Source organism: Anguilla rostrata, chromosome 15 (assembly GCF_018555375.3).
Source record: "Anguilla rostrata isolate EN2019 chromosome 15, ASM1855537v3, whole genome shotgun sequence".
Lineage (NCBI taxonomy): Eukaryota > Metazoa > Chordata > Actinopteri > Anguilliformes > Anguillidae > Anguilla > Anguilla rostrata.
Genome location: NC_057947.1, coordinates 6,320,399 through 6,335,837, shown reverse-complemented (window position 1 = coordinate 6,335,837; position 15,439 = coordinate 6,320,399). Strand labels below are relative to the sequence as shown.

Here is a 15,439-nt window from a genome sequence, read left to right as displayed (position 1 = left end):
AAAAAAATTAACCAGTGAAGTACAAACAGGCTTGCAGCTGACTTGACATTCAGAGAACTAAAGTCTTCCGTTATGTTTAGTGTTCCCAAATAAAAATCAGACAGCGCTTCTGTGCCCACCGAACGATGTGTCGCAACAAAACAGTTATTGAACCACACCATACTTCTTACCTGTTGTGCAGGGGAGCTCAGGACAAACGGTTATGGGATCTAGGATGCAAAGCAAAGAACCAGTAAATTTCCACACAAGGTTATTGTTGATAGTGTTGTACATTTACAGCTTTTTTGTTTTGCAGCGTTACTGGCGATGGTGCTGAAGATCGACGGCTCACCGGGGCAGAGGACGTCCTCGATCCTGTCGATGAACTCCTCCGCCACCAGGTCGGCGAAGCGCCTCATGCCCATGATGCGGTTGCTCTTCTGGCAGGCGATGGACTTCAGGCTCTCGTTCTCCTCGGGCTGGTCGAACATGTCGCCGATGCCGATGGCGTTGACGTCGACGCTGCCGTCGTTGCAGAGGTACGTGAGCAGGGAGTCGTCGTCGCGCGGGTCGAAGCGGCCGTCCGTGATGACCACCACGGTCACTTGGGCCTTCGAGCGGCGGCTGTCGCGGATGAGGTTGTCGTAGGCGAACTTGAGGGCTGAGGGTGTCCAGGTCCCCCCCGCGATCCACTCCAGCCGCTTGACTGCGTCTTTGAAGGCTGACAGGGAGTCTATCTTCGAGTCGTTGAGTCTAATGGCTTGGAAGGTTCCGCTGTGACTGTACTGTACCACGCCCACACGGGTTCCTTAGGGAAGACACCAGCAGAAAAAGAACACAGCTACAACTTGCACATCTACATGCTCGTCTCTCTCTTCTCTGTCAGCCGATTCATCTACATCCTTTTTTCTATGCAAATTTGTGTTTAAATGTACATATCTCATTAGGAAGTATCTTAAAATTACAAACACAGATTTACTACTAATAAACTAATGTGTTTCCTGGAGTCAGACCTGTTTCAGAACTGGGGTCATTTGCAATGGAGCCCATTCTGTTAATGGTGTTGATGACAAAGTTCTTCTCCAGAGTGAAGTTAGTCAGCCCCACGCTCTCTGAGCTGTCGATGACAAAGACGATGTCCAGAGCTCCACAGCGCTTCTCGCAGTCTTCAAGAGGAGACAGCAACACAGTCAGGCGTTAGGAATGCGCAGCAGCCTAAATTCCTGAAACAATTATCTAGCATGCTTTTAATCCCTGTATTTTTACATTTCTAAAATAAATGCCGCCCACACCAACTTCCTGAGAGAACACCAGTACTCACCACAGCAACCACAGGTTTCTCTGATGTAGTTCATGACATCACAGTCCTACGAAAGAGACCACAAAGACCTGGTGAGCTTGAAGAATGGTGATTTTATGTAAGATATATGATACGTTTTCTATGAAAAGACTGTATTCTTAAAAAAAAGAGGCTTACAGTAAGGCCGGGGTCACCCTCAGGACCAGGACCACCCTGAAAAGCAACATAACCTTAAAATGTACATAATGTTCACAATGTTTATGTTCAGTGCACATAAACAAAATGGGCGCTTGCTGTGATGTCATATTATCTCCACATGAGATGAAAATATATGTAGAATAAATGTTTCAGATAATATTTAAACCATCAAATTAAGCACATACATCTTTTCCACCTTCTCCTCTGGGACCTCTTTGACCAGGCTCACCATTAGGTCCTGGCTCTCCCTGGAAGACAACAGCAGATTTTTTTTTTTTTTTTTCCTTTTCTTAAATGGTACATTGTCTAGGCTAAGTAAGATGACACTAAAGGGAGCTTGCTAACTCACAACATAATCATAGTTGTACTACGGGACATACATGAGCCAGGGTGGTGGATAAGACATCATTAGATATTCATTCATAAAACCCATGTGGACCAACTTGCATTGGATAGAATGCTTTTCACATAAAATCAATTCCCATTGAGATAGTGGATAGTTCATTGTGACTGCAATCCTCCCATATGACGGTCATTCTTGTTTCACAGTGCAGACTATTTTGAATAACGACGCCTTGTTGATCTCAGTTTTAGCCCGTTGGGAAGGCAGTTTCTCACCGGTTCACCTGGTTCAGCCTTAACACCAGGTTCTCCCTTCTGCCCACAGTCGCCTCTGCTCCCTCGCGGTCCAGGGCCTCCTTTGTCACCCCGGTCACCCTATTAGGAAAAACTAGCTAGTCATGGGTCCAGTGAGATCTTTTTGGGATCACTATTCCATTTGTGATGTTTGATTACATCCATAATGGATATACAATGGATAATAGATAACTTCAGTTAGAAGTTAGCCATTAAAACAATAAAATGAGGTGGTACCGTGGGTCCCCTTGGCCCAGGATAGCTGAATCCAGGTCTTCCTGGGTCGCCCTACAAGGAGTGAGAAAGAGAGGATGGAGAGCAAGACAAAGATTTACTTATTTAATAATTTACTAAATGTCAGATACCATTGAGGCACTTGTTCTTGGTACAGTAATGCGCCAAGTTCCGTGATCCCTCAAAAGGATGGAGAATGCTGCAGTTATGGGATTGGGCCTACAGCTGCAAACAGGAATTCCAAAATAGCAGGAAGAAAAAGATTCTGAAGTGTGGACAGCCTTACATTTCTTGCCTTGAGATTCACTGTTCTTGTGTCACTTTACCTTGGGCCCTAAGGGGCCAGGATCTCCCCTTGGTCCTGCATCACCGGGATCTCCGGTAGTACCCTAGGTGAGAGAAAGCACACCCATATGGATCATAACATACTGTAGCTCTCTCAACAATACAAAAGTGTGCCGAATTAATCCCCTTTCATGTACTTCCAATGATGTTTATGGCGTCTAATTCGTTCCATGGTCCATCTTTGATCAATGTGTCAAGTTTAGTTTTTAGTGTGCAAATGTAGGGCTTATACAGCACGTCCTGACACCCAAAAAAGCTGCTAACCTAAGTTCAGAGAAACAGGTAGTCCTCTTACTCTGATACTTAAAAATACTGAGGGTGAGTTAAAGGGTGTGTGAATTATACACGTATGAATTATCATCTTTGTTCCCATGCCTCATTAACTGCCTTAATTACAAATCAAATAGGCAATGAGGGAGCACAAATCGTGCCAAATCGCATCTTCATTATTCATGTTCACTTGTATCCATTTAATTGCATCAATGCTTTGACTCAAGTTAGTTCTACTGTACATTGTTTGTACAGTACACTGTGTGACATTGTCCTAGACGAGAAGTCATTTTGCTGTACTTTATTAATTGATTTGCTGTAATTTATTTCTAATCCATGCACAAATTCCTCAAAATGAAAATAATTATTACTGTAAAATCAAGTAATTTGGAGGTCATAATTCAAAAGTGTGCTCATATCCCCTAAAATAAAAAACAATTACTTAAGAATATACTAGAATAACTATCTGCACAAAATGGGTATTTTCTGTTATATCACCAATTAATCATAATACCAAAAAACGGAATAATCTCCAGAATCTGTTTCCAGGTTGGAACTGTATTTTTAAGCAGAAAATGCTTCAGATTTCTGCTCACATTTCTCCCTGCCTCTCCTTGGCTTCCTGGGGGACCCCGTGGCCCTGGCAGCCCAATGTCTCCCTACAGTAGACCACAGAGAAAGAGAATAATTAAATGCAGGGATACACATTTAGAACAAACTGACAAATCAAGCCATTATAAATGGATTTAACACACGTTTTAGGTGCGGATCACTTATAAAGAAGGTATTTCAGAAGGTTCAGTGTCTTCACTGACCTTGACATTCATCTATTACATGAAAGAGTGGCTGTTCTTTACATTCAAGAAATAACTCACAACTGCCTTTCTGTGGTAAACACCAATCTTCTCTCAAACTCTTTTCAAAAGTGAATGATTCTCACCTTGGCTCCTTTGCCTCCAACTTCACCAGCTAGTCCCCTCGGTCCCTCGGGCCCAAATTCACCCTGTAAAATGAGGGTGATCAATGTGCGTCAAACATTTGTTCTCTTGAACAGGCACAATAAACACCAAAATAATATTTAATCTGAGGAAATGGGGTTTGAGAATAGTCTACCAATGTGTCATCTATCTAAGCCTGACCTTATTTTAACCCTATTTGGTCCACTTCACAGAAATGACTCAACTTCAGGTCCTGCAGGCTGCAGTGTCTGCAAGTATGTGCACTATACCACCAGATTTCATGAGCTTACAGTGGTGGTTCCCTTACTGAAAATGGATGAGGCAGACACCTTTCCTTTAAACTGATAATTGGTCTCAACCTGTTTTCATTCATTTTCATTGATTAAGAAGTGTGCCAACAATTTGAATAGTTCTTTGGTAGGTCTGGTGGTGTAGTGTATGGTTGGAGCAAATACTACAGACACTGCAGCCCACAGGACCTTGAGTTGAGTAGCGCTGCTATGAAAATTGAGACATTGACATCCCATCACCAGATTTGAGGGTTAAGCTATTTCAGTCTTACAAGTCACCGTAAAATCTTGCCAGTCTTACCTCATTTGGTCCGTGCTCCTATCACAACATACGATTAGGATGCAATTGTTACAGACTATTAGAGATGTCTTAATACAGTACATTTTCTCATCTTGACCGTCCCGACAAAATCAAACGTTTAATATTATCATTATCAAGTCTTTAGTCTTGGCTAAAAATGTTTGTTTCTGTTCAAAGACAAAACCTATAATTCTACAACTGTCAACAGGCAACAGGTGCACGGTTGTCATCTAACATGAGCACATCGGCAGGGACAAGACTGTATTAGCAAAAATGGCCATGCCAATGGGAAAGCATCTTTTTGGCTACTTTTAGCTCAGACCGTTGCACACACAAGCGCGGCGGTGGCCGAAAGCCGTTACTGCTCCATTGCCCGTTTACTTTCACACTGTACTCTCTCTCTCTTTCCTTGTCTGTGCGGGTTTCCGAAAGTAAGAGGAGAGCTGAGATAAAACAACACATCTACAGAAGAATCCTGTTGAGAGTCTTATAACATGTGACATGATTCCCAGTCTTTGCAGAAAGATGTGTGCACCCCTAGGACTACAAACCCTTTTGACCTGAGACAGATTGTTGTTAAATGTGAGAATGTGTCTGACTTATAGTTTTCTAGAAATCTTCTAATGTATGGGAGGCCTAAAGAAGCCCAAAATTGATTTAATTCACATTCTGTCTCTGTGATGCCAAGTAGGGATTTTATACACTATGAGTGTCAGAATGCCCTGTAGTGATTAGCCTAATAATACATATTTGAAATTCTCCATAGGGATATCATTCAAAATGTATGCCTCGGTAGCCTGGAATGGATTTCTTCACAAAGTGTATCAGTGATGGTCTATGGGGAATGGCCTTCTGTTTGTCCTCTACATTGACTTGACACAGTTCATAGATTTCATTTTGTGAGATTCCCATTAGAGAGTACCTTATCTCCTTTTGGTCCGTTGTTTCCAACTTTTCCCTTTGGTCCAAAGTCACCTCTTCTTCCCTGACAAGACATGGCTTTCACTCAACCAAACACATTTACACTGAACCAGAAAACTGAAATCACTTTTCATTAGAGTGATATTTTCATATATACACAAAGTATTTTTAGATGATGTCATACAGGTTCGCCTTTTGGTCCAGGTCTCCCAGCTGTCCCCTGAAAGGCAATAGTGAGATATTCACCATATTGATAAGCTAGCCGTGGAGTAATTAAAGAATGGTTTTTATTAACAATGAAAAACAGAAATATTAATTAGACGCATTAGGTACTTACTGCAGTTCCTTTTGCCCCAGGAATTCCGGGTGATCCAGGACTTCCATTGTCACCCTGAAAGACAGAACCTTGTCTTGCATTATTTCAACACAGGACACAAACTATACACATTAAGAGGGAGGTTAAGAAGAATCTATAAACTTAAGCAAAGACAAAGTGTAGGAATTGGCCAGTTTTAAGATGGAACCTGAACTGAAATTTAGAAATGCACATCAATAAACCAAAAGAAGAAGACTTATTTTTTAATTTTGACTATTCACAGTCATGATATTCAAGGTTCAACTTCTTATCCAATGTTAGCATGGCTTTTCTTTGTTACAAGGATCAGACCGTTGTGAACCTATCAGTGCTGTGAAAAATATTCCTTGCAGTCATCTGCAAAGGAAATGGCCCTCATCAAAAGTGGAATGTTCTGTCCTGTGGTGTCAGTTGGTTTTATACCGAAGGTCCAGGTTCTCCATCCGGGCCGGTGGGGCCTGATCTTCCAGGGCGACCAGGATCTCCCTGCAACAAACAAGTGTGAAATCCGACGTTCTTATCTGGAGCAACTTACGAATTACTGTAGGTTGTAAGGGCAGATTTATTAGAAGTTCAGACTTATTAAATACAACATACACTCGCACACTGAGTGCTAATTCCATGCACAAGGTGTTTACAGATATGACGCAGGCCTATTAGAGCTATAGTGTAGCTACATCGTTTCTGTGTGATTGGAGGTGCAAGGCTTGCATAAGAATAAAGACCTTTTCTCCTTCGGTTCCAGGCAATCCACTGTCACCAACATCTCCCGGATATCCGTCAGGTCCCTTTTCACCAAGAAAACATCGGTGAGGTCACAGGTGACATCGAATATCTTACGCCATTGTGAATTTCTGACAATAGGTGATCTCAGCCAAACGGTAGATGGGAACTGAAACTAACAGCAAAGAAATCCATTTCTCCTGGACACCTCAATAAGGTGGGCCACCGCTGTTATAGATATGATATGTGTTTTTCGTTTGTAACAAATGGCTGGCCTTTGTTGATAATTCTCACACACCTTGTCGCCTGGGTCCCCTTTGCAGCCAGGAGCGCCAATGCGACCTATCTTCCCCTATAAAGGAAAAAGGAAAAGATGTTTTAATCATCACCTGTCGCTTTCTGTTCGACAGTGTCTGGTCACAGTCTAGCGACGCTAGGCCTCACCTTTTGACCGTCAGTCCCATTGCGTCCGGGGAGACCGGCCACACCCTAAATTGGAAATAAAAGAACGTGTCAGTCTGTACTTTGAACAGAATATCACATCAGCAACAAACATTGACTCTTAGAACTGCATTGCATCAACCTTTTAGTAAAATGCCTTACCTTCTTGCCTGCAGATCCAGATTCACCCTATGGACAGAATAAAAATGAGAAATGGACAGAAAATATAAAAGCAGTACAAAAAAAAAAAAACTTATATACTATATTCACTATACTAACTTACTTTGTTTATTGATTTCAACCACTTGTTACTAGCTATTTATATATCTATACTTGTTACTAACTGTTTATATATCCTATCCATTATAACACCTAGTCAATCACATACAGTATCACATTTTTGTGGTATTACTAGATATGTCTCTTTGATTTTAGCATGTCAATAGACTTCTCACCTTTTCTCCTTTGTGTCCAGGTCCACCCTAAAGCGGTAGAAATAAATAATCAGTTAATGTAATGAAAAAAAACAACACATAAAAATAGCTGTGAAATGTATGAAATTTCAGTGAATAACCTGAAGATGAAAGGCTTACCTTTGGACCAGGATGGCCAATAGGACCTTCGATACCAGGATCACCCTGTAAACCAAATCATACGTAATAATTATATCATTCAAGAATGATTTGATAACTTAGGCAGTACATTATGAATTTTTGAGAGCCAAGATGTCACTTACTGTCTTTAACTGAAACTATTTTGTACTATGATTTAGTGGCAAATTTCAAAGAATTGGGGACTGACTCTGTGTCAAAGCACAAAATGAATTTCGGAGATTATTATATCAATGGCCAATTTATGACGATTGACCTACCTGTCGACCTCTTTCACCTTTTGGCCCAGGAAATCCACTGTCACCTTTCGCTCCCTGAAATGATCAGACCAGTCAGAGATTAAACCCAAAAGTCCTTCAGACATCCGAGACAGCGACAGTAGCAATACGAGGCACACACCCTAACGCCTGAGCTCACCTTGTTTCCTCTGTGGCCTTTCGGACCGGGGGGTCCATCTGATTCAAAACACTTCAGTGCGTAACACTGTGGGGTTGTCGAGTGAGAGAGAAGGTTAGTACAGGTGAGAAAAAGGAATTAACTGTCAATACTCTAACTAGGTCCTCTAGTTTTCTAAGATTCCCTGTATCAGAGAGATACTGTTCATAATAATGCTTTATATATAACCATGGTATATAACCATACTTTAACTGGTCCATAACATTGAGTATAAAAGAGAGGTCTTCTTAAAAATGAGGGAAGGATTACTACCACTTCCATGTTGTATCTGTATACATTCAACAATAAGCACTCATACATCATATACAAAAACATTCCACAGACACAGGCAAGTGTTTTTATAACATGGGAACCCGTATATTTCACACCATTTTGAAGGAAGCCGGTTTCTTACCTCCTGGAAAGCCTGATGCGTCTGGAAGTGAGACCAAAGCAAAACAAAATGTCACATATTGTTGAAAGTCATACTACACAGACTGCAGCTGTTGTTAAAACTAAAAAGTTATTTAAATGAAACAAATCAATAAAAATGTATTGTATTTTGAAATATATTTCTATGGATCAACTTGGGGCACACAAAAAGTTCAGGATGATGATAATAAGAATAAGCCTGATTACTTTTTCACACTTCAGAGCTTTGACACTCAGATGGCTTTCCAACACACAATATTTCTAAAATAGAATTTGTGAACCTTCTTATATACACTATCAAAACGATAATAATATTGTAAGTATTTTTGTACAATATGCATAAGTCCCATTCTGAGTTAAACATATGTAGTTTCCAAATACTGTAATTGACATCCAGGAATATTCTATCTCATTTATTTCATTTTGAATTACATTTAAACCCAACTGATAATAGACAGGAAATGCAGTGTAATTGTAGTTTAATTTAAGTGATGGGATTTTAAGTGGGGAAAAGGCTTCTGACAGAAATAAGAAAACCACTGAGATTTAAATTATTAAAATGTATGTTAATGACATTTTCTGTAAACGTAAAGTATTGCATCTGTTTTTGGAAGACATACTTGCATTTCTATACTGTACCTTGTACACACATCAACAAAAGCTACTTTTTACATTTTCCACATTTAGGAGGCCAGTTTTGGAGGACAATTTTGCAAAGGAAAGCATTTGTTCGAGAAAAATGAAACTGAGTAGAAACAAGTGGGATTTACCAGGTTGCCGGGCAACTAAACGTTTGTTTGTTCTGAAACGAACTTCCGTTGTGTTATCATTCAATCAGCATTACAGCTCCCAGCAGCAAAACCGGAAATCAGTGCACTTCTAGTTCCATCTTTCTCCGTCTTCAAGTCTATCTGCCATCAGGATGTCACTGAAAAAAACTGTCTCCCATTTTTTTTGCTACTGTTTTGATGTTTCTGTTATGTTTACAATATTTAACCTTGTTTTTCCCTCTAAAAAAAGAAATAAATAAACAACAACATTAAGACATTTGTATATTACTGCAGAGCTAGAAGGGTGCTATTCATAAATGCTGATACACAGTTATTTATGAACTATATTATAAACTGCTCCCTGAAAGTGATGTCAATATAATGACAATTTACAATATGAATGTCTTATAAAAGTTAATTTAACTATCTACATTAACCTCTCAAGTAGCACCCTCTTTTTTAACACAAGGCCGAAAATTATATAAAAAATATATAAAATATTCTGGAGCCCTTTCAACTTCAGGCATAATCGTGGTCTTTTCTGAAAGGTAACGCATGGAGTTTGTTTTCCAAGAGTCAGAATTATTACTATAAATATTACTGAAAGTAACAGAAGCTGAAACACAGTGGAAGTGGAAGTTCCACCAAAAATATTTTTTTGGTGGATACAGATGCTTGTGGCTGTGCCTGGTGGGCTTAGAAACACAATGCCACAATGAAAATCTGGTTCAAATTTGATGACAATACCACCAAAAATGAGCATTCTGCATTGATTTTTCTGAGCCATGGCGAGGCAGGTTTTCAAAAAGGCCATTTGGGGACTCCAAAAGAACACTTTGTAACCAAATATTATGGGTCTTTGGAGGTGTAAAATTCTATAGATTGTATACTATATGCTCGTGGAAGAAGTATGCTTAACCATAGCTTGCTTTCACTTCCCTCTCCACCTCCTTCTCCTTGCAACCTCTGGCAGCTTGAATACGATTGTAGAAAATAAATTTATCAGCTATCTAGCTAACTGATCCATTGATTGAGGTCCACTGATTGATGTTTTCATCAAGTACCCAACCCCCATCAACATGTCAACATATTCTCAATTCTCAAAATATTTTTATTTATTTATTATTAAGTATGCCAACTCCTAATTTGTAGGAGTTCTGAATAATAATTCAAATATGTAGTGAATGTATTTAGATGCTCACCAATGTAAAATGGGATCAAGTCCTTCAATGAACATACACTTTGCTGTGGAGTCAAAGTTGTTTTCACTGTCCTCAGAAATATTCACTCAGATGAGTGATTTCTTCCAAGGCCTCCAAATGCCGAGTCTTCTGTTTATATTTAGCCATTGCAAACTACATTTTTGTCATAAAACAACCATTGTTGGTTGTAGGTTTCTCAGTCATCACCATAACACGTGCCAATAAATGGTAGTGGACTGGGCAGAAGTTATACTGTCCATGCTGAGTCGTTGCAGGTCCCATTGGCTAATTTGAGGGACTGCTTAGCCAGTACTGGTCAGAGAAACTTATAGGTGGGCTTGTTTTGTTCCAGATAATCTATACAAACCAGAGATGATAACATTATTTTGTACACAAAAGTTTTGGCGTTTATGCAATGGCGAAATGGACAACAATGATAATTCCTCCAAATTAGTATGTTTTTGGGACTAAAAATGACTATGGATTTTGTTCTCTTTACAAAATAAGAAACCATTGTTGCTAAAACATTGCCATGGTAAAATAGTGTATAGGGATAGAACTGTGAGTTTTAACACTTTCAAATGGTGTATTGTGTGACCAGAGTGTTTGATTGAAAATTTCACCTTAAAAAAAAACAGATTAAATGCAAATAAACCCACTCCGGCCCATATCAACTTAAGGGGTTAAGGAATGTTCTTTGAACAGATGTGCATTTCCCACAGTTGTCTATTTTAGCTAGCATTTTAAGAAACAGTCACGCAGCACCAGTGGGCCATATCAGATGGCAAAACACAACTCTAAACACAAATAAGTATTTCTCTGAAAATTGGGTTGTTATAAAAATGCATAAACGATAAGTTCGTACCATGGTTTTGATGATGCGGTCGATAGTCGATGTCATAATTTTGGGGGGCGATAAGCTGAGGTCGACTGCCAAGAAGTCGTTGCGATAGAGGTCGGCCGGAGAGCTGGCAATCTCCTTCATCCCCGTCTCGTCCAAGTTTGTGGTCGCCCCCACGGCGAATATCTTGATCCCATCGTCCCGTGCGCGCTCCCCCGCCACCTTGATCCCGCCACAGGGGTTGCCCGTCACATGACCGTCGGTGATCACCACGGCGAACTGGATTACTTTCGTCGTGGGGGTGGCGCGAGACATCTCCAGGGTCATGTTGGTGAGGGCACAGTCGATGTAAGTGCCTCTGCCCAGGTAAACAATTCTTTGCAGGCCATCGATGAAGTTGTCCCTGCCGGATATTTGACTGAAGATCTCCCTCCTCTGGGAGAAGTGTAGACCACCCAGGGACCATGTGATCTGCACCATGTCCTTGTATTCTATATCGTCCAGCTTCCTGGCAAACATCTCAGTGAACTGCTTGATGCTCTCCACCAAGCTGCCAGGCGGGGACTCCTGCAAGGCTATGGTCTCCGACGTGTCGATGACAAAATACAGTTGGATGGGACACTCAATCTTTTCTAGAGAAAGCAGAGAAACACAAATCTTTTTGACTGCAACTCCAATTCATGTCACCAGCTGTTATCTGTTATCTCCAGCTGTTGACTTTAACAGAAATCATCTGAACTGTGGATGCCATTCATTGGTCTTATTCAAATATATTTTTTGTACATTATTTTACGTAATGTGTAAATTTGACAAATATTGACTACATTTTAACCTCCTATTTTTTATAAGTTCAGAACTGAAGTTGTTACAGCTTTATTTAATATTTGTAACTAGACCTGTTTTTTTCAAGTGGCATTCCAAAGGTCTTCATAAAAAGTACTCTTGAACAATTTGAAAAACATTTCAGGCGTAAAGCAATAAGACATGGCTTAAATTTAACTGACATATCACTAGCTGTCTAAATGGCATCACAGTCACATCTTTATTTTATATAGTTCAAAAATATAAAGGTCAGAATATTCTGAGAAGCATATGGCCAGCGCTCACTGTTGCATTCTGGGGTAGGCTTAACCAGTGGCCCACTGTATGGCTGCCCTTGTGTGACCACTCCATACAGGAGGCCCAGAAAGATCACCTTTGATATCATGGTTGAGTCTTCTCCTGCTCTGGAAATAAAAACAATTAAAAGACATTTAACAGATAATGGAGGGAAAAAACGACATTCTTGGTTAAGCTATGATACTACATCCATGGTGCAGGGGCTCAAGCGACCGACGATCATTAAAATCGACAGTAAGTAACACTTTGATGAACCAGAGACAGATTTGTGTTACTATAACATTCTTCACTTGCTTTAAACCAGAATATTCTTAAATTTTAACACCACGATACCATGACATGCAAATCAAAAATGGATAGCCTATCAAGTCAATGCCCGAGAAACCATTTAACCTCTTGCAAAATTGTCAGGTTTAGCACTACAATAAACTTTTATTCATACAATCTTATGTAGCATATTTCAGTAGCGATAGGATATGAATCAATAGTCTGCTCTACAATCACCCAACCAGAAGAAAAAAAAAACTGGTTCTGAGGTACGTTTTATGATGTTACAACAGTAGCTATACTTCTAAATCCTGAACAGCTTCCTAAACAAAACTAGAAAATTTGTCTTAGCCAAGTTTAGAGCTCAAAGCTATGGACCAGATAACCATTCTTTGCTCAGAATACCATACAGCTGGACATGTGAGATCACAAAATCAAAAGATTATCAGATTTTCTCAAAGGGAGTAGAATTTTTGCGAGATGGTAAAACATATTTAGCTAATTTTGAAAAGTATTTCAAGATTACATTGGGCTGTCAAATGTAAATTTGTGTGGCATTATTAAAGGCATGCTATGCATACTAGCCCGTGTTTACAATCAAAGAAGTCTCCTCCTCTGTCTTCAACCCCACCCACTCACGCCGAGTAACTAGCTAGCTGGATAGCTAAAGGTAACCTTAGTACCAGGAAATGATTGACCATGAGCGAAAGTAAGAAGATTTCGATTTTAATTAATTAATTTCATTATTGAACTATAGTGGTTTTATCATTGGAACTTTAAATTTGAGGGACCCTCACGAAAGTCTTTACTGTCACCAGCTTCACACTGCCGGTAATGTTACTTACAGGTCCAACAGAAAACAAACCAACCCCGCATCACTTTTAATCCCTTTGGTGAACTTTGGCTGACGCCACTGACGAAAAGCAATTCCAAGGTTAACGTTCTTGAAGGAGCCTTGTCTTTTTGCTTTGCTGTATCTAGCCTTATTCGCTAGCTAGCACCGCAGCTACGCCCACCCCTCCCCACACAGAAAACGCACCCAGAAATGTCCCAAACACATCTTAGAATAGCAAATACAGGTAAAGGTGTGAAAATTTGGTGAAAGTGCCAAATGTATGCCTTAGCATGGTTATTTGATAATAATTTCAAGATAAAAATCCTGCATCGTATGCCTTTAATACATTTTGCTAAATTGATTTTGGGAATGACTCTGGACTTGCATTTTCTCTATCTGATAAGATAAACAAAACAATAGCAACTTAATATCTGAAATCTGGGCACTAGCCAAAGTTCTGGGAAATAGAAAACTATAAACAACTAAAAATGATCAATTATGAATAAAAACAAATTGAAGTTATATTATTTTTTAAAGATCATCAGGCTATACTAAATGTATGGCCTACATATTATATGCAAATATTAAATGTCTAAAATATGGTAGCTCAAGGTAATGAATATATTTTTGGCTGGACCGCAACAGCGGGCCAGCCCTACAAACGCGAATGTCTGATGTGATGAAGTTACACTATTGGTCGGCCGAGTTATGAAGTTACACCATTGGTCAGCCGGAACACGTGTGTTAGGTCCAGCCATATACTAGGTTTTAACCTGGTCTTGTTTGCTCACACTTTGGACAATATTATACATAAATTTGAATGTACAAATATATTTAATCCAAGGCCTGTAATGAGGGTCGCTGAAATGCAGGCCTAAAAGTAAACCTTATTGTAGAGTAGGCAACAGATGACATCTTTATTTGTCTACGTAGAGGTGAATTTGAATTTGCAATAGTGATGTTTCTTAATGTTTTTCAGCTCCATAACTTTGTTTTGTATGTGCTTCATATAAAAATTTAATAGAAAATTTTTCAACTTATTCTATTTCAACATTAGAACAATTAGTACGGTCACATAGCTGCAGTGGCCGCGAATGACAAACAACAGCTTTATATCATCTTGAGTTCTTTTTTTTTTGTCCCTTAAAGAATATACCTGTGTTATAATAACTTGAATCGTTTGATTTCACGCCAAGTATACTTCCACACATTTTGCAGAGATAAGTCACACGATATGAATGAAATTTGTACATTTACACTAAACGGTACATTCTCCCAAAGAAGAAAAATAAAGTTTAATGAAATTAAACTGTTTTGATGTAGGCTATAGATAATCCATCTAAGGTACAATGGAGTAGCGGAAACGATGCCACCCCGAACAGTGTGTGCAGGCAACCCGATTATTAATTTATTATGTATAATCTTTAACTTTATCATTTACGTATAAGACTGAATCATGCCAACACATTTTCTGGAATTAGTCGGATGAAATACAGCACAGTCGTCTAGAAGCTAAATCACATTTAACATAATGGAACACATCTTGAAATGTCCATAAACCCGTAAAATGTTTGCAAAAAATGCGATGCAAAACAAAGAATACCGCCGACTTCGTGCGATTTGACACAATTTAAACAAACATATATATATATACTTTTTTTTTTTTTTTTTTTTTTTTGAAGCACGGATATCACTTCAAACCACACCGTTGTTCATAAGTTCGTTTTTTATGTCCCAATTTAAATGCACACTTACCCGCAGAAGAAAAATAGACCGAATGTTTAGAAACAGTAACCTGGACGCGTTTTCATTTAAACATCCCTCAAAAAATCATGGAAAAATCACTTACTCCAGAAAACGGGAGTCCGGGAGTGGTGCGTCCCGCAGCAGGAGTATTCTCTCAGTTCCTCCGCGAGACTCAAGTTAGACTCTGTGGTCCCTCCTTCTCTTGGACCCTAAGAAAATGTAACCACAC

General features: G+C 39.5%; 1 protein-coding gene across 5 annotated transcripts in view; it reads right to left on the bottom strand.

The window, feature by feature from the left end:
• Positions 1 to 15,439, bottom strand: part of LOC135241251 (collagen alpha-2(VI) chain-like) — a 20,854-nt gene extending 5,415 nt beyond the window's left edge. Inside the window, exons 1-27 of one of the 5 annotated variants that reach the window (XM_064311473.1) lie at positions 15,314 to 15,439; positions 12,351 to 12,469; positions 11,268 to 11,875; positions 8,414 to 8,434; positions 7,981 to 8,046; positions 7,824 to 7,877; positions 7,546 to 7,590; positions 7,408 to 7,434; positions 7,115 to 7,141; positions 6,956 to 7,000; positions 6,810 to 6,863; positions 6,514 to 6,576; positions 6,212 to 6,274; positions 5,771 to 5,824; positions 5,618 to 5,653; positions 5,435 to 5,497; positions 3,903 to 3,965; positions 3,559 to 3,621; positions 2,674 to 2,736; positions 2,351 to 2,401; positions 2,096 to 2,194; positions 1,663 to 1,725; positions 1,457 to 1,492; positions 1,301 to 1,346; positions 993 to 1,145; positions 332 to 787; positions 171 to 209 (exon numbers count right to left, since the gene is read on the bottom strand). In XM_064311473.1, the coding sequence (XP_064167543.1) occupies positions 171 to 209; positions 332 to 787; positions 993 to 1,145; positions 1,301 to 1,346; positions 1,457 to 1,492; positions 1,663 to 1,725; positions 2,096 to 2,194; positions 2,351 to 2,401; positions 2,674 to 2,736; positions 3,559 to 3,621; positions 3,903 to 3,965; positions 5,435 to 5,497; positions 5,618 to 5,653; positions 5,771 to 5,824; positions 6,212 to 6,274; positions 6,514 to 6,576; positions 6,810 to 6,863; positions 6,956 to 7,000; positions 7,115 to 7,141; positions 7,408 to 7,434; positions 7,546 to 7,590; positions 7,824 to 7,877; positions 7,981 to 8,046; positions 8,414 to 8,434; positions 11,268 to 11,875; positions 12,351 to 12,450 (2,458 nt within the window). In that variant the 5' untranslated portion in view covers positions 12,451 to 12,469; positions 15,314 to 15,439. Of the gene's footprint in view, positions 1 to 170; positions 210 to 331; positions 788 to 992; positions 1,146 to 1,300; positions 1,347 to 1,456; positions 1,493 to 1,662; positions 1,726 to 2,095; positions 2,195 to 2,350; positions 2,402 to 2,673; positions 2,737 to 3,558; positions 3,622 to 3,902; positions 3,966 to 5,434; positions 5,498 to 5,617; positions 5,654 to 5,770; positions 5,825 to 6,211; positions 6,275 to 6,513; positions 6,577 to 6,809; positions 6,864 to 6,955; positions 7,001 to 7,114; positions 7,142 to 7,407; positions 7,435 to 7,545; positions 7,591 to 7,823; positions 7,878 to 7,980; positions 8,047 to 8,413; positions 8,435 to 11,267; positions 11,876 to 12,350; positions 12,470 to 15,219 lie in introns of all 5 variants that reach the window. The other 4 variants (XM_064311476.1, XM_064311475.1, XM_064311472.1 and 1 more) reach the window with 4 other exon arrangements.